At 37.3% G+C, this 22,129-nt stretch overlaps 2 protein-coding genes across 3 annotated transcripts; one reads left to right on the plus strand and one right to left on the minus strand.

Moving 5' to 3' along the window:
* Positions 1-6,565: 6,565 nt before the first annotated feature.
* Positions 6,566-11,412, minus strand: LOC125194046 (NADPH--cytochrome P450 reductase-like). The gene is made up of 18 exons (XM_048092047.1): positions 10,899-11,412; positions 10,510-10,569; positions 10,343-10,419; positions 10,144-10,201; positions 9,992-10,075; positions 9,870-9,906; positions 9,545-9,614; positions 9,247-9,447; positions 9,068-9,160; positions 8,690-8,915; positions 8,520-8,603; positions 8,253-8,404; positions 8,019-8,115; positions 7,720-7,869; positions 7,550-7,627; positions 7,340-7,462; positions 7,104-7,217; positions 6,566-7,015 (listed from the first exon to the last, which is right to left on the minus strand). The coding sequence occupies exons 1-18, from the start codon at positions 11,250-11,252 to the stop codon at positions 6,935-6,937; spliced, it is 2,139 nt and encodes a 712-aa protein (XP_047948004.1). The 5' UTR covers positions 11,253-11,412; the 3' UTR covers positions 6,566-6,934.
* Positions 11,413-14,852: 3,440 nt separating this feature from the next.
* Positions 14,853-17,748, plus strand: LOC125193617 (zinc finger MYM-type protein 1-like). 2 transcript variants are annotated; one of them, XM_048091449.1, is made up of 2 exons: positions 14,853-15,124; positions 15,342-17,748. In XM_048091449.1, exon 2 carries the CDS (start codon positions 15,348-15,350, stop codon positions 17,706-17,708), a length of 2,361 nt encoding a protein of 786 aa, XP_047947406.1. In that variant the 5' UTR covers positions 14,853-15,124; positions 15,342-15,347; the 3' UTR covers positions 17,709-17,748. The 2 variants fall into 2 exon arrangements, with proteins under 2 accessions (XP_047947406.1, XP_047947407.1); XM_048091450.1 differs by having other exon boundaries at positions 15,348-17,748.
* Positions 17,749-22,129: the final 4,381 nt, after the last annotated feature.

Here is a 22,129-nt window from a genome sequence, read left to right on the forward strand (position 1 = left end):
ATAACTCAACGTCTCACTATATTTCACATGATATGGTATTTTCTCTCAGATACATTTCCTAACTTTGTGTGCTCATAGTTCCTTTGAGTTAGACACAACATTGGAGTTATCTTGGGCTGGCTCTAAATCACGTTGAAATCCAACAAGCTTCCAAATCTTGCGTGAATTGCTCATTGTAAAGTAACAATTCTACTTTTGTCCACCAATAATTATTGAACTGGGAATTGTATTTCATTGAACTGAATTGATATTTCTGATACAATGTTGAATCCTATTTATAGGATTAGAAAAGTAAATGTACATGGGAACTATATACTTAGGAACTATAACACCATTAATGTTATATTCCTTGAAACTCTATAGCTACTCTTTCCAACATTCTTGAAACTCTAATACTATTAACAACACTCCCCCTCAAGTTAAGTAACGGGATTCCCGATACTTAACTTGCAAAGTACTTCAGTAAAGTTCCGAGCTCCAACTGCTTTTGTCAGAATGTCGGCCAGTTGGTCTTTAGATCGAACAAATGGGAACTCAATAATTCCCTCCTCAATTTTTTCCTTAATGAAGTGCCTATCTACTTCAACATGTTTTGTTCGATCATGTTGGACTGGATTTTCTGCAATGCTGATTGCGGCTTTGTTGTCACAGAACAGTTGGCAGGTTTTCTGTGTTAAAAAACCCAATTCACTCATCAGTCGCCGAAGCCACAATACTTCAGTTAAGCCATTCCTGATTCCTCTGAATTCTGCCTCTGCACTTGATAGTGCTACAACCTTCTGCTTTTTACTCTTCCAAGTAACTAAGTTTCCTCCAACGAAAGTAAAGTACCCAGAAGTGGACTTTCTGTCTATTGGATTTCCAGCCCAGTCAGCATCAGTATAGCCGTGAATCTCCAAATGCTCACTTTTCTTGAACATAATCCCATGGTCAAAGGTTCCTTTGAGATATCGGACAACCCTTAAAGCTGCTTCAAGGTGGTCGGTTTGGGGTCGGTGCATAAACTGACTTATCACACTTACTGCGTATGCGATATCTGGTCTAGTGTGTGACAAGTAGATCAATTTCCCCACCAACCTCTGATAGCTCTCTCGATCGGCTAGCTGGGCTCCTTCTGTTATTTTGAGGCCATGATTGACAACTATCGGCGTGTCTGCTGGCTTACATTCTAGCATGCCAGATTCAGTGAGTAGATCCAAAGTGTATTTCTTCTGATTGATGAAAATTCCCTCTTTTGATCTTAGAACTTCTACTCCCAGAAAATATTTGTGTGGCCCCAAATCCTTCATTTCGAATTCTTTCGCCAAATTCTTCTTTAGCTGCTCTATCTCTTCAGAATCGTCTCCTGTGACGATCATATCATCGACATAGATTATCAGGCACGTGATTTTGTCCCCTCTTTTCTTAGTGAAGAGTGTGTGATCAGCATTACTCTGTTGATACTCGTACTTCTTCATAGCCTCTGTAAACCTTCCAAACCATGCTCTCGGAGATTGTTTTAACCCATATAGGGTTTTCTTTAGCTGACAGACTTCTCCATCTTCAAAGTCTTCTTCAAAGCCCGGAGGAGCTTCCATGTATACTTCCTTCTTTAGTTCACCATGCAAAAAGGCATTAGTTACGTCGAACTGGTGTAGAGGCCAGTCTTTATTTGCTGCAATGGAGAGCAATACTCGAACCGTATTCATCTTTGCCACTGGTGAGAATGTTTCACAGTAATCCACCCCATAGGTCTGAGTATACCCTTTAGCTACAAGGCGCGCTTTGTATCTTTCAATGGTTCCGTCGGGCCTTCGTTTGATGGTGAAGACCCATCTGCAGCCTACTGTTCGTTTCCCTTTCGGCAGTCGACATTTCTTCCATGTTTTGTTCCTCTCCAAAGCCTTTAATTCAATCATCATTGCTTCCCTCCAGTGTTTGATTTTTAAAGCTTCTTTCACTGTCTGTGGGATTTCTTCTTCACCATATAGTGCTGCTTCAAATGCCTTAGCCAATTTTGTTAGATTTGCCTTTGCCACACCGCCCACCGGATATCTTGACTTTCTTCCTATTTTTTCTGGAGAGTATCGTTTAGGTGGAACTCCCCGATTAATCCGATTCGGCAAAATATACTGCCCAGTATCTTCATCAATGATTTCCCGTACTTCTTCTTCTGTAATGACAGGGTCAGTGGTAATAACAACAGAGTTCTCAGTAGAATTGTTTACCTCGGATATCGGAGGGGCTGGCGATGGAGTGTCACCTGGTTCCATGGGTTGATTTGTGTTTGTGACTTGCTCGGCGACAGTATTAGCTGGCTCTGGTGGATCCTCAGAATCAAGGTTTGACATAGGCAACCAACTTATCGAGTCAACATTTTTTTCCCTCTCCCCCTGACTTGTAAGTTGGGTATTATAAAAGAACTCGGTTTCTAAAAAAGTGCAGTTCATTGTGGTGATGACTTGACGTTTTTTTGGGTCGTAACATCGATACCCTTTTTGATGGATCCCATACCCAATAAAAACACATTTAGCAGCACACGGGGAAAGTTTGGAACGTTCATGTTTTGGGATATGAACGAACACCGAGCATCCAAAGACGCGGGGATCAAGGGAGAGAGCGGAAGGGACTGTGGTCATGGTGGATAACATTTGGAGGGGATTTTTTAAGTTGAGGATTTTGGTGGGGAGACGATTGATAAGATAAACAGATGTAGCGATTGCTTCAGGCCAGAAATGGTTAGGTACCTTAGATTCTAAAACGAGAGCCCGAGTCATTTCAAGGATGGTACGATTTTTTCTCTCAGCTACCCCGTTTTGTTCTGGAGTGTAGGCACATGATGTTTGGTGAATAAGACCTCTTTCAGCACAAAATTCTTTCATTTTGGTGTTAACATACTCCCCCCCATTATCCGACCTAAGGATTTTAATTTTGGTTTGGAACTGTGTGAGAATCATGGTATAAAAATCAGAAAATTTGGAAAACACATCGGATTTGTTTTTAAGAAAGTATACCCACGTCATACGAGTACAATCATCAATAAATAAAACAAAAAAACGAAAGCCGTTCCCACCAACAACCGGAGCTGGTCCCCACACATCAGAGTGAATTAAGGAAAAAACAGAATCAACTCTAGTATTACTGAGTTTAAAAGACTGTCTGTGGCTCTTGGCCAAAACACATGTTTCACAATTAAAAACGGAGTTCTTAACGAGATTAGGAAATAAAATATTTAAATAACTTGAGGACGGATGCCCTAACCGCCTATGCCATAACTTGACTTCATGGTCTGAAGTTCCGTGAGCCAGCATTCCTCTGCCAGTTTGAGCTATCCCATCAACATAATACAACCCTTGGTTTTCAGTGCCACGCCCAATCGTCATCCCCGTCCGGATATCCTGCAGAAGACAAAAATTGGGCTTCATTAGAAGTGTGCAATTAAGTTCTCGTGTCACATGACTGACAGATAACAATTTTTGAGATAAGGTTGGAACATAAAGACAATTGGAAATTTTTAAAGATGGTGATATCTGAATGGTCCCTGCTCCAGCAACCGGAACAAGTTCCCCACCAGCAGTCTCGATACACACCCTTTTAGACTTCGTCAATTCTCCAAAATCTGCCCTATCATATGACATGGTGTCCGTCGCCCCACAATCAAAAATCCATCCCCTCTCATCCACAATATTTATATTTTTAACCGTGAAAGCCACAGGAATATCAGCATTTGGTTCTATATCGGGGTTATTGTCAAGCACAGAAAATCTATTTTGGCAATTTATCGGGGGGTTAACATTGTAATTTAACTGAAAATGGGGCTTATTTCGAGTTAAATCACAACTATTGGGGCGGAATTTGGAAAATTTAGATATTTGGGACTCATTTTGCAAGAATTGGGGGTTATTATGAAATAATGATAAATTAGAAGGGTTTGGGGGCAAACTCCCAAACCCTATACCTTCAATTGAACGAGTAAAAGAGGCGGAAGACTTCGGCGCCGCTGCCTCCCCTCGCTCACCACCGCCGCCTGTTCCCCACCACCCGCCTGGAATTAGGAGTTCTCCGGGACGATTCCCGTCGCCCCCAGCGCCGGTGGCCATCTGGTTGCCCGCTGGGGCGACAGCTCCTCCATTCCCGTCAACCTCTTCTCGCCCGATAGCCGTTTTTCCTTTCCCGGCACCGCCCTTGTTCGCCTTATGCCCGTCCTCCCACCATTCGGGGTAGCCGACGAGCTTGAAGCACGTCTCCTTAGTGTGCTTTGTCATTCCACAGTGGGAACAATGGAGTTTCGATTTGTCAGGTACCTTTCGGTTCGTGAAGTTTCCGCGTGGGGGCAGCGCCGGTGGAGCAGCGTAGGGCGGTGGTGGTCCGCGTGTCTGCATGTGTGGTGGTGGCAGATGGAACCGGGTACCGAAGCCCGCTCCAATTCCGATTTCTCCAGGGTCGGACAGTCTCGCCGACGGTCTCCACACGGCAGTCCGGCCTTCCTCTTGTTTCATTATTCCGAAAGCTTCCTCAGCTGTAGTGTCGCTGAGTTTGAGAATCTCCCGCCGCAGGCCATTGTACTTGTCGTTTAGCCCGGCAAGGAATTGGTATAATCTTTTGGTCTGCGTCTCTTTTTGGTAGATGCCAGGACCTTTGTCGCAACATGTATAAGGACAAGGCTTCCTTGAATCTGTGTCCACCCAAAGTTTTTGGAGTTCACTCCAGTAACCTTCGAGGCTGTCATCTCCTTGCATAGTTCTTGTTGTTGTGATTTCGAGGTCGTAGACTTGTACAGGATCAACTCGTGCACCGAAGGTAGTGACAAGGCTTTTCCACATAGCCTTGGCTGTCTGATGTTGGGCGAATTGCACGACGAGTCTCGGCTCCATATTCTGGATAAGCCACGAGAACACCATGTAATCGGCAGCTTGCCATTCCTTGAACTTGGGATCGTCTCGTGCCGGCGGCTCATTTTCCCCCTCTATGTGATCCAGTTTCTCCCTGGATCCAATGTTTACAAGCATCAATTTTGACCAAATAGGGAAGTTTTTTCCGTCAAGTTTGATGCCTATAGAAATTGTTTCAATTGATTTGGCCATTGGGATGTGATCTGACTTGATTTTGGTGGCTGTTTCAGGTTTGAGATTTGGTTGAGATGTTTGTTGCTGGATCTTTGAATTTTGGGTTGGGTCGAAAGATTGAAAGAAGATTTAGGATCGAATTGCTCGTGATACCATATTGAACTGGGAATTGTATTTCATTGAACTGAATTGATATTTCTGATACAATGTTGAATCCTATTTATAGGATTAGAAAAGTAAATGTACATGGGAACTATATACTTAGGAACTATAACACCATTAATGTTATATTCCTTGAAACTCTATAGCTACTCTTTCCAACATTCTTGAAACTCTAATACTATTAACAACAATAATAAATTTGGCAGTGAACGAAACAGATTTTAATGTAACTTGGTAAATTAAGAAAAAATAGAGAATAAAAATAGTTAAAATATTATTAATGATAAATGAGACTCGTTTCATTAGAAAAAAGAGTTATTATAAATAGATAGAAGCTAACATGAATGGCCAAAAATGAAAAAAATGTGAAAGAATGCCAGTACTAATATAGGATGAGATCCCCTACTGTGAACAAAAACACAACATTTGGTGTTGTGCATGAAACGCACCTAATACTAAATGAAACGCAGTTCATGTTTCTTTATGATAAAATATTAAGCAAATATAAATCATCTAAAGAAATGCAAAAATTATACGTGAGTACGTATATTTTCAAGAAAGGAAGCAACGCAAGTTTTTTATGTGTGTTTATTTTGTTTAATTCTGAATCTAACTAAATTTTTAAGTAGTATTGGTATAAATTTATAAATGAAAAAAGTATCGAATGAAAAATCAATTTATTAAACAAAATAAAGACACAGAGAAAACTTGCGCTGCTTCCTTTCCTGAAAATATACGTAGTCCATATAATTTGTGTATTTCTTTAGATGATGTATATTTTGTTCAATATTTTATCATAAAGAAACATGGGTTGCGTTTCATTTAGTATTATATGCGTTTCATGCACATCACCAAACGCTGTGTTTTTGTACACAATAGGGGTTCTCATTCCGTACTAATATACGTAACTATTTATAATTTATACTCCATTTCCAAATAGATGACTCACTTGGATTATGACACAAGATTTTATAAGACGTTATTCTATGTGTTTATTGAAGATGACCCCTTAATTTTATGTGATTTTATTTTGTGTATTGAGTGGAGAATGTAAAGTAAGAGTTAATAAAGAGAAGATAAATGTGCTTCCATTTTAAAATAATGAGTCATCTTAATTGTGACAAACTAAAAAATAAGTAGACAGGGCCAGAGGGAGTATTAATTTAATGTGAGATAGAAATTTTTTTTTAAAAAAAGACATCTTTTGTGAGACAAACTAAAAAAAAGTATGACATTTATTATGAAACAAATGATATATTACAAAAGAAAAAGAATAAAATAGTCGAGATACATATACAGGTGGAGTAACCAACGGACAGAGAAGTACAAAAAGAATTCCTCAAAAACCAATACTTATATTAAACAAAAGAAAAGAATATATATAAGTGCAAAATTACCATGTTTAGTCAGATGCACATATCCTCCCAGCTCAATAAAATTACAACGGACCTTCACCTAAATCGTTTACTAGCATAAAATTCAGTAATTATTTGTATGTAATACATATATATATTTATATTCCATAGCAACCGAACAAAAAAATCCCTTAATAAACTAGTTGTAAAGAATGACAAGAAAGTAAGATTACAACACTTCAGGCATCCCTTGGGTTTTGAGTAGGCAATTCTTTGCACATTACCTTCCTAGTAATTCACAAGGCACTTCGTGCAAAGCCGATTGGTATAATAGCCTCCCGACTTTTTATTAATCACCGTACGTAACAACTATTACCATACATCACGCAAGTACCTTCCCGTCATCTGCAGATTCTTTACAAAGCTCTCGGTTTTTGAGCTGTCCAGAGAGCCCTGGGATGAAAAAAAAGTAGTTTTAGATTTACATCAATAAAAAATTTAAATTTCATGAAAACCCTTTATTTGCTTCAGAGAGACAAACCTGCTCTTGAACGATAGTGTGGAGAGTTCGGTGGACATCACGCGCCATGCCCTTAGCATCACCGCATACGTAAACATAGGCTCCTTCTGAGATCATATTCCACAGTTCCGAGGCCTGTTTTTCGCAAGCAAAAGTTTAGATACGGATAAATATGACAAGATTGATATAGAAACATCAATGTTAAATGCAGCTTCTTGAGAGTTTTGAGTGGTTGATTACATAAAATTGAGTTGTACCTTTTGTGCCATCTTATGTTGAACATATTCCTTGGTAGGTCCGTCACGTGAAAATGCAAGGACGAGCTCAGAGATCACTCCAGCTTCAACAAAGTTGTTCAGTTCATCTTCATAAATGAAGTCCTGAGAAAGGTAACACATAAAAACTTGTCAATTGGAATAAATAAGGTTTTATGTATTTATTATAGAAATGGTGAAATAGTTGCTAACCATTTTTCTGTTTCTGCAACCGAAGAAAAATAAAGCAGGACCAAGTTCTGCACCAGATTCCTTCAAAGCTAATCTCTCCTGAAATACAAACAGAAAACTTATGATGTTATTGTGTATACATAAATTCTCAATGGCCAAATATGTAAGAACATGAATGAATCGAAACAAACCTGAAGGAAACCTCTAAACGGAGCCAAGCCAGTTCCTGGGCCGATCATGATAATTGGTAGTTTAGGATCGGCAGGGAGTCTAAAGTTAGAGGTCCTAACAAAAATAGATGCAGAAGAGCTGTTGGGACTTTCCTCCAATGGCACGGCATTCTGATAATGAGAAATAAGGTGAGCAAAAAATGGACTAAATCGCCTATAGTGATGAAAATATCATCAAACAAGTTTGACAATCTCATCAACAGGGATGAAGCTATTATACACGAGACAACTTTAAAGTAGAAATTAGAAAATGAAAATACCTTCATCCATGTTGAGCAGACACCCTTGTGGATTCTTCCTGTGGGAGTTTTCTCATACACCAATGCACAAGTGACATGAATTCTTGAAGTTGCGATCCTGGAGTAAAAAATTATAAAGCATTGAGAATCAAGTTGATGAATATAGATAAAAATAAATGAGGCCGAATGGACTAAGAGCAGGGGACATAAATTGATAGACTGAACACGAGCCACGATGCTATCATAGATACTCACTTTGGGGAGGATGAGATAGAATAGAATCGAGGCTGCAAGCGAGGAGCAATTGCTGCAAAGAAAACACCAAGAGGAGGCTTGACAGATGGGAAGTCAGCCATGACCTCAAGCAGGCTTCTCTGACCAGCAACGATATACTGTGCATATTCCTCCTGAAATACAGAAATGTATATTCTTAAGTTCATAACAAGAGGACATAAAGATTGAGTTCAGACATTAAAGATGATGGAGATAAATGTAGAAATATTTAATTAAACATGTCCGAACCTTTCCAGCCGAGGACGCAAGATGTTTAAGCCGATCAGCATCACTAGGGTCGGAAGCATAAGTAGCTAATGCAATCAAAGAAGACTGTAACAATTACAAACAATTTCTCATCAGCTGAGTAACTAACAAAAAACATCCAGGGAATAACGCAGCACGGTTACACAGCATACCTTTTTAGGAGCACTCAAAAGATCGGCATAGCGGCTTAGTGCAGTCCTCAAACTGCAAGGCGGGAAGGGAGGAGGCAAGGCACTTCCACCAAGTGGTGTGCCATCCTCTTTATCAGCGTGAACTGAGAAGTATGTTTCAGGAGAGAGACCAAGTAATCTTTCGGCTTCCTCAACAGTCTCAATCAAGTTCTCACAGTACACACCGACATGATCCCCTGTTTCATACCTGAGGAATAGAATAAGTTAGCGAAAAGAAAAGATTCTCCTTTCGCATTGCAGTCACGTTAAGACCAAGCAATTATTTATTTAGATACAGCAGGCCAATCAGTATTTAGAACATCCAACAGTCTGAACATGTAAAAGAAATAAAAGACTCACTCTAATCCACTGCCAGATATCTCGAATTCCAAGTGAGTGCAAGAGCGATCAGATAGAGTGGTATGAAGCTCTTTCTTTACAGCAACGTTTGCTCTACAAGAGAGAAAAATAAACCTAGAAGGTTAGGCAAAAGGAAATATTATACATGATAAAAAGAGAATGCAGGAGCACATCATCACCTGTAGGGATGCTGAGAATCATAGGCAGCAGTGCCATTGGCATGACCATTGGCAAAGCCATTCACTGATGCCAATTCTTCTGGTTGGTCATGAAACACAACACGGTATTCCAAAACTGCGGCAGTGTATGGAGTTGAAACAGTTGTTGCATCACCTTCATCACGGAGTAAATTATCCAACTCGGGCCACACATTCTCGCGCCTGCATTGCAATGTTGAGCACAAATTAGGAAAAACCTTACAATATTGTTAGAAATGGATGGAATTATAGAGTAAAAACTTATGCATGTTCTCAATACCATGCTGAAAAATCATCTTCAATGCACTGATCATCATCTCCAAGACCCACAGGGATAAGCCGCTTTCCACCTGGAGTTAGATAGTGTAGGTAAGAAAAAGTGGATAACAAATTACATGGCTACCACCAGGATAGACCCTGAACAAAGAATCCAAAACTCATTCTCTTTTCATCATAGATTCCAATTTAACTTCCGACTTATAAGACCATGTAATCTGTAAACCATGGGGTGCCATTGATGCCAATCAAACATTTCGAAAATCCTAACAATCACGTTTCAAAGAAAACATTCAAACAAAAAAAATTTACGCTCAGAGGTTGCATACCTTGCTCGGCGAGAATCTCATCCACCACTATTGCAATCTGTTATCAAGTAAGATAAAGAGATAACATGTGAGTACAAAATCTTGCCGTGTTCACATTTACAATTAACAGAGCGCATACAGACCTTGTTGAAATGTTCATACTGCCGGTTTCCAAGGCCAAAAACACCAAAATGGAGATTCTTATACAAGTTTCCCTTTTCCCTTCCCTGGAGCACAAAACTTTATCAAAATCAACCCTAAGGTAAAAAAGCTTATGCACTATTACTTTTTTTACCTCGACAAACCATTTATAAAACCTCGCAGCATTGTCGGTAGGCTCACCATCTCCATATCTGCAACCAGCCAATCCAAAACAACTCATTAACTTACTTATTATAAACGTGAGTTTATACACAAAAGCAATTTCACCCGTAAGCGGGAAATATGCATCTTTTCGCAATCGAGACTCATAATTCAACAAACGATGAACCTACGTTGCAAGGAAAAAGAATGCGTAAGTCTCCTTCTTCAACTTCTCCTCATACTCTTCATCATCAGCCGCATAATCATCCTAATAAACAGATCAAAACGCCATTAGAAAAGGAAACTAATGAATCTGCAAACTTAATTACTGAAATCGGAAAAGTAAGAGAACTCTTACCAAGTCAACCACTTTAAAGTTGACCTCCGGGTATCTAGCTTTAGCTTCTTCGGAAAGGGCCTACACAGCAGCAGAATCAAATCATTATTCACCAAAACAAATCAAACATATTCAACAAATAATTGAGATCGATAAAATAGAGTATTCTCGGAATTTCGATGCAATTGAACCACTCTTTTTTCCAAAAACCTAAAGTAAAAGTGAAAAACCTTTTTATTTATTTTGCTAATTATTTACCCAATGATTAAATAGAGTATTCTTAGAATTTCGAATTTTAGAAACAACAACCACCACGAATCTTAAGATTTTCAACTTACTTCAAACTACAGCGATCCAACTCTCTCAGTGGAGAATTTCGATGTAATTGAAATTATTTGCTAATTATATACCTTGGCAAAGCCTTCAGCGGTGCCAGTCTGCGTCCCGAAAAAGATGGTGACCTTCTTCTTCCCATCATCCTCCTCCTCGGCCTCGGAGAACATCTTCGGAACCACGAGCTTCGGCGGCTCCGCCGCCTTCTTCGCCGATCCGGCGCCGCGCTGCCAAATCAGGTAGACGGCGCAGCCGAGGAGCACCGCGACTGAGGTAGCGAGCATCATCATGAGGTCCTTGTTCTCCATCAGCATCGCCACCACGTTGGGCTGAGCAGCATCCGCGGAGGCGTTCGAATTGTCGAGCTTCATTCCTTTGAAGATCGCAGTCATCAAATCGAAGGGGGAAAGCTTCTCGGTAGTGGATTCCATGTAGAGAAGATGAATTGCGATCGAAGTCGAGCACAGAAGAAAAAGTTTCCACCGAATTTCGAAATCAGAGCCTCTCCGTCGTCGGCGTTGGGGAATGGAGGTTAGTTGAAGAGAGCGTAGGTGAGTTTGGAGAGACTCTGACTTCTACAGAAAATGAGAAAGGGGATTTTTGGGGGTGTTTATAAGCATACATACACAGAGAGGAGAAGCGATACAAACGCCTACCAAACCAGACCGGTCAATACCGCCACCTAACCACTAACCACTATCACGGGTTAGATTCGGAAATTCTCATTAATATCATTCATAATCAATAATTTTTTAAAATACTGGACTCATTTTTTTCCCTTTTCTCGGTTTAATAATATCAGAGTCATTTTCCTTTTAAGTAAAAAGAATACATTTTATCATATTTACTTATCACTTTGTCTTACTTTATTTATTTGTTTTTTTCTCTCATACTTTATTAGTAGTATCTTTTTATTTAATGGAGTACATTACACATATTTTTCTTAATTTCCGTGATGAAAAAAAATTCCTCAAATACTATGAAACGAAGGGAGTACTATATTTATATGAGAGCTTATTCAATTTGAAAGATTGTAGTATCTCATAATTGAATACTTCTTCCATCTCAAAAAAGATAACCTCTTCTTTGGGCGACATGAAATTTTATGTAGTTTTATTTTGTATGTAAGTATAGAGAGTAAAGTAAGAGCATTCGCAGCGGTGCTCGCTGGCACGGACGCCGTCCGTGCCGCTGGCGCAGTGCACCACTGCTCGCCGCTGCGCTCAATCTGCTGGCACAGTGCTGCTCGATGCATCGAGCACTCCGTGCCAGCGACCACACTGACGTGGCGCAATTCTATTCGCCAACGGTATATCCGCTGGATTTTCCTTTTTTTATAAAAAAAATATCGAAAATAATACTAGAAATTTTAAAAAAAAATTGGTTTCCCAAAAAATATAGCCGTTTATTACTATTTTTTGAATTTTTTAATTCCAAAAACATCTATAAATACACACATTCATCATCCATTTCATAAAACTCATCTACATCTTCCTCACTCACTCAAACCCTCTCTAAATTCAAAAATGGATTTCACCGATATCATTGCGGAAACGGAGTGCGAAGAACAAGAATACTATGAACAATATTGTGTCACCTATGAAGCCTATGTCGCTGACAATACCCCCGCCCCTCCTCCTCGACCAACTAGATCAACTCGCCGCTATATCCCTCGTGATCGGGAGGGAGCCAACGAAAGGCTCGTTGCCGACTATTTTTCCGACCAGCCGCGGTTTCCAGAAGATTACTTTCGGTGCCGTTTTCGCATGTCAAAACGGTTGTTTATGCGTATTGTCAACACATTGTCCGTCCGTGGTGAATGCTTTCAATCACGTAGATACGCAGCCGGTCGGCAAAGTCTCTCGGCGTTGCAAAAGTGTACTTGTGCTATCTGACAACTTGCTACTGGGCAAACGGCTGACCTCTTCGACGAGTATTTGCATGTCGGTTAGTCAACTGGAATCCTATGCCTCAAAAATTTTTGCGGCAGGCGTTCGTTCTGCTTTCGGCGAGGAATTCCTTCGGGCACCCACCACCGAAGATTGTCAACGGTTGTTTCATCTTCACGAAACAGTCCACGTTTTTCCCGGTATGCTAGGCGGCATTGACTGCATGCATTGGAAGTGGAAGAATTGTCCGACTGCTTGGAGGGGGCAATACTTAAGCGGCCACAAAGGCGGTGGCCCAACGTTTATTCTTGAAGCGGTCGCCGACTACCGCCTATGGATTTGGCATGCATATTTCGGTGTTACCGGATCCATCAACGACTTGAATGTGCTCTATTATTCACCACTCTTCAATGATGTTTTGAATGCTGTAGCACCGGCGATCGACTTCACCATCAACGGAAATGCATACCACATGAGTTACTATCTAGCCAATGGTATCTACCCACGTGGTCGACTTCCGTGAAGACGTTCAGCAATCCGCAAGATCTGACGGATTCTTTTTGCGCAGCGTCAAGAGGCTGCTCGGAAAGACGTCGAAAGAGCTTTTGGGGTCCTTGAAACCCGATTCAACATTGTAAAGACCCCGCCTCGGCTGTGGTACGTTAAAAATATTGCTGACATCATGTACACGTGTATTATCTTGCACAATATGATTATAGCTGACGAAGGTCTGAGGGCGGCTAACTTTAATGACGAGGATGGAGCCGGGAGCTCAACCGCGAGGTCTCCCCCACGCCGAGGTGTGCATACGACGGTGGGCGAGAGGATCGAAACAAGACACACAATGCGCGACAGCAGAATCTAATCAAACACATTTAGGCGAAATTCGCCAACGCGTAGTGGATTTTTTTTAATTTTATGAATTTAATTATGTAATTTTAAATTTTTGGGATTTTACTTATGTAATTTTTAATGCATTTTAATATTGTGGAAATGTTTTTCTTTAAATTAAATAATGGAATAATGGGACCCTTGAACACGGATGTGGATGCTCTTGCCTAAGAGCAGGGGGTAAAAGTGGGTCCGAGCCCACGTCCGTGCTCTTGCCAAATAGCACGGATGTGGATGCTCTAAATAAAGTAGAGATAGTATTTCCAATTTTAGTAATGAGTAATTTTGATTTGGACAAACTAAAAAGAAAAGTGAATCATCTTCAGTGAGATGGAGGAGTGTGTATTTATAATGAGATTGAATCTCACAACTTAATCCATTATCATATGATAATAAGTTATAGTCATTCTCTTCCAACTAAAATAAGAATATAGAGCAACTTTAAATTATTGGATTAGTTGTCACAACCAATGAGATGTCTACAAATCAATTAATACCCTTGATAATTATTTTAAAAAAAAGCTACACAATTTAATCGTATAGTCATTTGATAATGTGTTTGGCAATAAAAAACAAAAAAAAAAAATACTAATTTTAGTTATAGCCAACAATTAAAGATAAAAATGTCTGCTAATAGAAAATGAAATCCACAAAAAAGTACTCTTATTATAAATAGATGAATATTTAATTTTATTGGACATTCAAAATATAAAAAAATATGGAATATTTTTGTGGAATATATTATTTTGTGTATTTTTCTTTTACTCCAAGTAACTTCCCTATTTCATGGCAATTTAAGGCCAGCCGAATATTAGATTTGTATTTAATTTACTACTTTAGCTACCAACAATTATGCATTTATTAACATTTAATGATTTGTTGTGTACCCTACTAATCAATGAAACAAAAGAAAGAAAGGAATTAAAAAATGGAAAATGCAGGAGAACCTATTTTTTAGAGCCTTGGAATTTTAACCTCCCAGGGGCGGATCTATGGCATATAGACCAGGGGCAATTGCCCCACCTCTACCTATCATTTATACATAGATATATATATAATATTAGTATAAAATGTGTATTATGTATTAGCTTTGCCCCCTTAGTATTTTAATAGAAAAATCATTATTGCCCCACCTTGGAAGAAAACGAAAAAGTCAAACATGTACTTTCTTTAATATTTAAAATTTAATAAAACTTAAGTTGTTTTTTTAGAGAGAAAATCAAAAGTCACTTGAGTGTTGAAGAAGCCAAACGTGAGTCTCTCTCTCTGCTCTAGAACTTGCAGAGAAAAATAAGAAGACAAATTATACAAACGAAATACTATCACAATTCAAATAGACAATTTGGAGGACAGTTGCGACTGCCGACTTGGGGCTCTTGGAGGAAACGAAATTCATTCAATCTAAATCCAGACAGAGATCGGCCCGCCGTCCCCCGCTGCTGAATTGTTGGACTGGAGGAGAATCTGCTGCTGCTCAACTGCTGAATTGCTGGAGCCTGGAGGAGAAGCTAAGAGGCGAGAAGGTATAGATATATATAATATAATATAATAAAATGACATCTCTTTTATGTGGTTTAATTGTTGTCTCTAATTTATCATACTTTATCATATTTGTGTACACCGTACAATCCTAAATTCTTCAACTTTTCATGTTCTTCTATTAGAGTATTAGTTATTAGTAATATTCATCATTTAATTAAAACACTATGACTAAATCAATTTAAAATTTTGATTTTCAAGTAACAGATGGAGAAATTTCTCAAGAGAAAGAATTTAATAGTAGAAGAAATACCATCAATTGGAGAAGGAGCAAGTGATGATCACTCTAAAAGAAAACATGTGGAAATCAATTTGGAAGACCTTCCTTCTGATCCCGGGCTTAGAAAGAATATTTTCAGATATCATCCTAATGACCGTGATAGAATTAGAAGGCATTATTTGCAACAAGGCCCGTGTCAACCGAAGGGACACGATTTTCGTCAGAAAAAAATTGGCAACATATATCGACGCTTTGTTCCAAAATGGTTTGAGGAACATGGAAATTGGTTGGAATATAGTGTTTCAAAAGATGCTGCATTTTGTTTGTGTTGCTATCTTTATAGGCCTAATACTAGAGCACAATCAAGTGGTGAAGTGTTTGTATCAGATGGATATAGTAATTGGAAGAAAAAAGAAAAATTCAATGAGCACGTTGGAGGTCCAGATAGTGCCCACAATAGAGCATGGAGAAGCTGTGAGGATTTGATGAAGCAACAACAACATATCCAATTTGCTTTTGCCAAGCAATCAACACAAGCACGGAAGGATTATCGCATTCGCTTGACGGCTTCACTTGACTGTATCCGTTTACTTCTATCTCAAGGTATGGCATTCCGTGGTCATGATGAATCAATAGAGTCTACAAACCAAGGCAATTTTCGTGTGCTCCTACGTTTTCTTGCTGTTCATAATGATGATATAGAAAAAGTTGTCTTGAATAATGCTCCGGGAAATCTGAAAATGATAGCTCCTGATATTCAAAAGGATCTTGTCCGTGCTTGTGCTATGGAGACCACTAATGCTATTCTCCATGAGGTCGGTGATGAATACTTTTCTATATTAGTTGATGAATCTCGTGATATATCAGTCAAGGAACAAATGGCGCTTGCTATTAGATTTGTCAATTCAAAAGGATGTGTGGTTGAACGATTTATTGGTATTGTTCATGTAAGAGACACCAAAGCTTCCTCATTAAAAGCGGCTATAGAAGTTTTGTTTTTAAAGCATAATTTGAGCTTGTCTAAAGTGCGAGGGCAAGGTTATGATGGAGCAAGTAACATGCGAGGTGAATTTAATGGACTCAAGGCATTGATCCTACAAGAGAACTCTTCTGCCTATTATGTTCATTGTTTTGCTCATCAATTACAACTAGCTCTTGTTGCTGTGGCAAAGAAAAAACCACAAGTTGCTGCCTTTTTTAACTTGGTGAACAATATAACTACTATAGTTGGAGCTTCATGCAAGCGCAAAGATTTACTTCAGGAGAAGCAAATAGAAAGACTTTTGAGAGCATTTGATTGTGGTGAACTCGAGACGGGCACAGGTTCTAATCAAGAAAGAAGTCTTCAAAGAGCTGGTGATACACGTTGGGGGTCTCATTATAGGTCACTGATAAATTTGTCGATGGTGTTCACTCCAGTTATTGAGGTTCTCCAAATCGTTGAGGAAGATACTGGAGAACAAAGTGGTGACGCATGTTTGTTATTAGGTGTTGTGCCAACTTTTGAGTTTGCATTCATTTTGCACTTGATGACGACGATCTTAGCAATCACGAATGAACTATCTTTGGCATTGCAAAGGAAGGATCAGGATATTGTGAATGCGATGGCCTTAGTTGAAGTAGCAAAACAACATCTACAAGATATGCGGGATGAAGGATGGGAGTCTCTGATCAGCGAAGTATCTATATTTTCTGAGAAAAATGATATTGAAATCTTAGATATGAAGGACATGTATAAGCCTCCTGGTCGAGCTCGAAGGAAAGGTGTAGTTTTGACGAACTTGAATTATTTCAGGTTTGAGCTTTTTAATGGTGTGATCGATTGGCAACTACAAGAACTCAACAATCGCTTCAATGAAGCTAACACAAATTTGCTTCTTTGCGTGTCTTGCTTAAGCCCAAAGAGTTCCTTTGCTGCTTTTAACAAATCCAAATTGATTCAACTTGCTCATTGTTATCCTTTGGAGTTCTCTGAAGTTAGTTTTCGGTTGCTTGACAAACAGCTGGAGACTTATATCCGCGACATGAGATCACATGAAGAGTTCTCAAATCTTGAAAGTATTGGAGATCTTTCTCAAAGGTTAGTTGCTACAGGAAGACATATTGTCTATCCATGGGTTTATTTGCTTGTGAAGTTGGCTTTGGTTCTACCTGTTGCGACCGCATCGGTTGAGAGGTATTTTTCGGCTATGAAAATTGTGAAAAGCCGTCTTCGTAATAAGATGGGAGACTCTTGGATGAATGATTGTTTGGTTACCTATATTGAGAGAGAGATATTTTGTAAGATTGATGCTGAAAGAATTTTGCATAGTTTTCAAGTTATGAGACCTCGTCGGGAACAACTGTAATTGTTTAGTTCATGCTTAATATATTTTAGTATCTTTGTCATTTTATGTTTATTCATGTATTTGTATATATTTATATTTTTGCCCCCTCTCGTACAATTTTCTCACATTGCACATAATATACACCTATAGATAAAATACACATATAGTACACACTACACATACATTATACACAAAATAAACACACTTCAGACATTGGGTTTAGTGTGTGTAATGTGTATTTTGTGCACCATGTGTATATTGTGTATTTTGTGTAAAATGTGTGTATTTTGTGTGTAGTGTGGGCAAAGCATATATTTTGTATATGTGCGTAGAGTCCGTGTATTTTGTGTCTAGTGCGTTTGTTATGGATCATGCAAGTGTTATACTACTTCTAAGTTATAACAATTGGGAATTTCAATTACATTCTTTAAAATATAGAATACAAATTGTGAAATTGAGAGATTTTGAATTGTAATTAAATTTCAAATCTATATATCTTTGCTATACCAAATATTGAATTTGGAATTAAAGGCTCTAATTTCATTCCACGTCTCCAATTCCATTGTACCAAACGGAGTCTTATAAATTTCTTAGACCGGTACAGGTGTAGACTATCCTTATTATAAGAAATAACAAAAATATAGTCTTTGTGATGAAAATATTAATTTAAATATAGGAGTAGTATTATTTTCTATTTTAAATCTAATATTCATATTAAAGGATTAATATAACTTAACAACGTACTTTAACATATTTACGTATTCAAAATTGTGTTACAATTAATTAAAACAAATTGATTCTTCTTCTTTAACATGCATTTATTCTCCAATGATCATATGTAAAGTTTATATGTATGGAGAACCACATGTGGCGATTTAGTACTTCCTTCATCCCATAAAAATAGAAATTTGAGGATGATATAAGTTTTAAGACAAAATTGGTAAAGTAAGAGAATGTCATAGGAAAAAATAATTGGAGTATTGTTAGTGGAGAATGAGACCCAGCTCATAAGAGAAAATAACTTGCCAAAAATGGAAGATGACTATTTTTATGGGACAACCCCAAACAAAAATAGAAGACTATTTTTATGGGACATATGAAATATTACTCAAATTTCAACCCATAGATACATTTCACTTGTTCTTAGCGAAAATAACCTTATCTAGCGACACACCGGTTTATGAGAATTAACCCGTATGAATATGTATATGTCATATTAAAGCAAAGCACCATCTTGAATGCAGATCGTAGAATAAAAATAATAGATCATATAAATGATCACCAAGGCCATAATCCATAATAGACAAATGTAAGATGAACTAACGGTCTAATAATTAACCTAGGTCATTTTAAAACTCGAAATTCCTATAATGAACTAAAAAATTATATAAAAATACCTTAGGTGCAATTTTATAATGACATACTGTATTAGTTTCGGTTCGGCGTTTGAAATTAGTTCTGTATTGATTACATAACTGTATGTATATGCATATGTAAATATAGGAAGTGGTTCAATTGAAAACTAACATACTTATCAGTTGGAATCACAAAATATATCAGTTGGTGGCATAAACTATATCAGTTGTTTTGTCTCATTTGAAATGACACATTTCTTCTGAATGTCTACTATTTTATTTCATACTTTATTCTTTCTTCACTTTTCACACAAAGGTCGTTACATATAATTATGTGCCGAAAAAGAAATGCTTCACCTTTCAATAAAATAGGGAGAACATTAAATAATTTATCAATGAAAAATGGGTCTCTAATTTTCATCACTGTTAATTTGGTGCCACAAAATATTTTGCGGTACAGATTATAGTTTTCATCACTCTTGCATTTTAAATACTCCCCATGTCACACTCAAATGAGACAAATTTCTATTTTTGACACAATTAAGATAACATTTCTAAAATCGGAAGTACAACTTTCTTTTAACTTTATTCTCTATTATATTTTATTGTCCATATACTTAACGTACAAAACAACATTATTTTGTGGAGAATAAGAAATATTTCTCTTTAAATAGGATGAATGAAGTATTACAACAAATGAAGTCATCCTTAGTTATATATGCTACCATAAAAATGTAGGTGGGTACTTTAATCACCAATAACCACATAAAAATATTAAATGTTTATTTATAATAAAATTATGGCCTATGTCTTCTCTGGCCAAACTTTTGAGTTCTAAGTCATAAAATTTTACTTATATTAATCACACATATGAATATTAAATTTTTATCTAAAATAAAATTGTGGTCTGTGTCTGTTAGAGTTTAGTATACTGAAAGCATCTTTCGAGTGCATGTATATGTAATAAATCTTTTATCCATTTTTACCATTTTTACCATTTTATGAGAAAGAATAATTTGTTAGAATGCCTTTTGTTTATAGGTTGCTTATGTATTTATAAGATGTATGTTTTTCATTTAAATACATAGTTTAAGCAAAATGAGTTTAAGTCATAAAAATATTAAATGTTTATTTATAATAAAATTATGGCATATGTCTTCTCTGGCCAAACTTTTGAGGCCTAAGTCATAAAATTTTACTTATATTAATCACCACATATGAATATTAAATTTTTATCTAAAATAAAATTGTGATCTATGTCTCTTAGTATACTGAAAGCATCTTTCGAGTGCTTGTATATGTAATAAATCTTTTATCCATTTTTACTATTTTATGAGAAAGAATATTTTGTTACAATGTCTTTTGCTTATGGATTGCTTATGTATTTATGAGATGCTGAAATACGTTTTCCATTTAAATAAATAGTTTAAGCAAAATAAGTCTAAGTTTTCTGCATAGTAGACTAGTTGTGAGTGGCGTTCACAGTAGGTAACTTATCGGTTCTTGCAGAAGGAAAACTGTTTCACAACCTAGATAGCCTTTGACCACCTGTCGTGAAAGGTTGCGATGTTAGTCCGAAAGTTTCCTTAACTAAGGAAATGAATGACGTCGGTGTGGTATAGCACTGGAGGATCAAACAGTGAGATAAGCCTTTCTTGGATATTTACTGAAAGACGAGGTCTCGGTGATTGTCATTTCTTAATCATTGTTGACATAATATTGAGCATACAAGATTAATTGAAAACTACTATGACTTATCAAATTGTGAGGGTATTTCATTGCCCAAGAATCCTGATAGATTGAGTAATGATCATTAATGTCTAAGTGGTGCTAGTATTGTTATTATAATGAATCGTGTGCTGGGAGAGACTAGTATGATAATATCCTCAAGAGGTATTTAGGAAAATGTTTTATTATTCAGAAAACTGGCTAGTTGGAATTTATTCCATGAATAATAAATAATGTTTCTAAACTATGACAACTCTTGGAAAAAGAAATTAATTAATAAAAGTCAAATAGCAGACTTAATATTAATTAAAAGATATTTATATCTTAAACACGTGAAATGATTTAATTAAAGAGGAAGTCCCGGAATACTCGTAATTTCGGTTTGGACGGACAATCAATATTATATCTATAGTTGATGATAATAATATTTAAGTTTGGGCTTGAATTAAATTACTTTTAATTTAATTAGTGAAAGCCTGAACTGTGGTCCAATCCAATCCTCCACAGATCCCTGGTCTGACCCAAAATTATTAACTTAATATAAAAGGGAGAAGAAGAGAAGAAAGGCTAATTAATCATAATCTCTGCATTTTGAGAGAAGAGGAAAATATCGATATATTCATAGATTAGGGTTCCAGATTTCTATCTTCAATTCTTCTCCAGCTTTTGAAGATTTGACAAGTTTTGCCCACACAAAGGTCAATTCCGAGTTAAAGGGAACAGATCAAAAGATCCGTGGTAGAGATCGATTGAAGCAGGAGTTCAAATTCAATTACTTGAACTCATATGGTAAATCGTTGTATTTAATTGCATATATTTTCAGTATAATCTGTGACTATATTCTTATGAACATATTTATTTTTTTGCAATCTGAAAAAGCATGCTTATATATAAATCTTTCATTAAACTAAATAGATTTCCGCTGCAAAACCAACAATGTCTTCTCTGGCTGAATTCGTGAGGCCAAACTCTTAAAAGGCTTAGCTAGTCAACTTATTTGGATCACACCCGATCTTTGATCCGAATTAAAACTTATGTCTTAGCCTAGTAACGTTTCGTTTACCAACACAAAGAGTGAGGAGTCCTTTATGATGTGAATCCTTGCCCATACACCAAACAAATAAGTTCCCAAGGCTTGTTTTTGTAGCTAAACTACGGACTAAAGAGTCAACCCACACAAAGTTGAGACAACACAGTAATGGTAGAAATATAAGAGAATGAAGGTGTTAGGAATAGGAGAACCTCTTCGGGACCTTAGTTCTTCTTTAAGAAGATGAAGACAACCCTCGACTACTTTTACCGAACCAATTGATTTACAATGAGTTGGAAAAACAACAAGCATAATTTTACCTAAGTAAC

Source organism: Salvia hispanica, chromosome 6 (genome assembly GCF_023119035.1).
Source record: "Salvia hispanica cultivar TCC Black 2014 chromosome 6, UniMelb_Shisp_WGS_1.0, whole genome shotgun sequence".
Lineage (NCBI taxonomy): Eukaryota > Viridiplantae > Streptophyta > Magnoliopsida > Lamiales > Lamiaceae > Salvia > Salvia hispanica.

Excerpts from the sequence above, each read along its gene's own strand:
- LOC125193617 (XM_048091449.1), top strand. The coding sequence starts at position 15,348 with ATGGAGAAATTTCTCAAGAGAAAGAATTTAATAGTAGAAGAAATACCA.
- LOC125194046 (XM_048092047.1), bottom strand. The coding sequence starts at position 11,252 with ATGGAATCCACTACCGAGAAGCTTTCCCCCTTCGATTTGATGACTGCG. Across the intron at positions 9,448-9,544 it reads GAAGATGATTTTTCAGCATG|GCGCGAGAATGTGTGGCCCG; the intron begins GTATTGAGAACA and ends ATTGCAATGCAG. Across the intron at positions 9,161-9,246 it reads GATTCTCAGCATCCCTACAG|AGCAAACGTTGCTGTAAAGA; the intron begins GTGATGATGTGC and ends TCTCTCTTGTAG.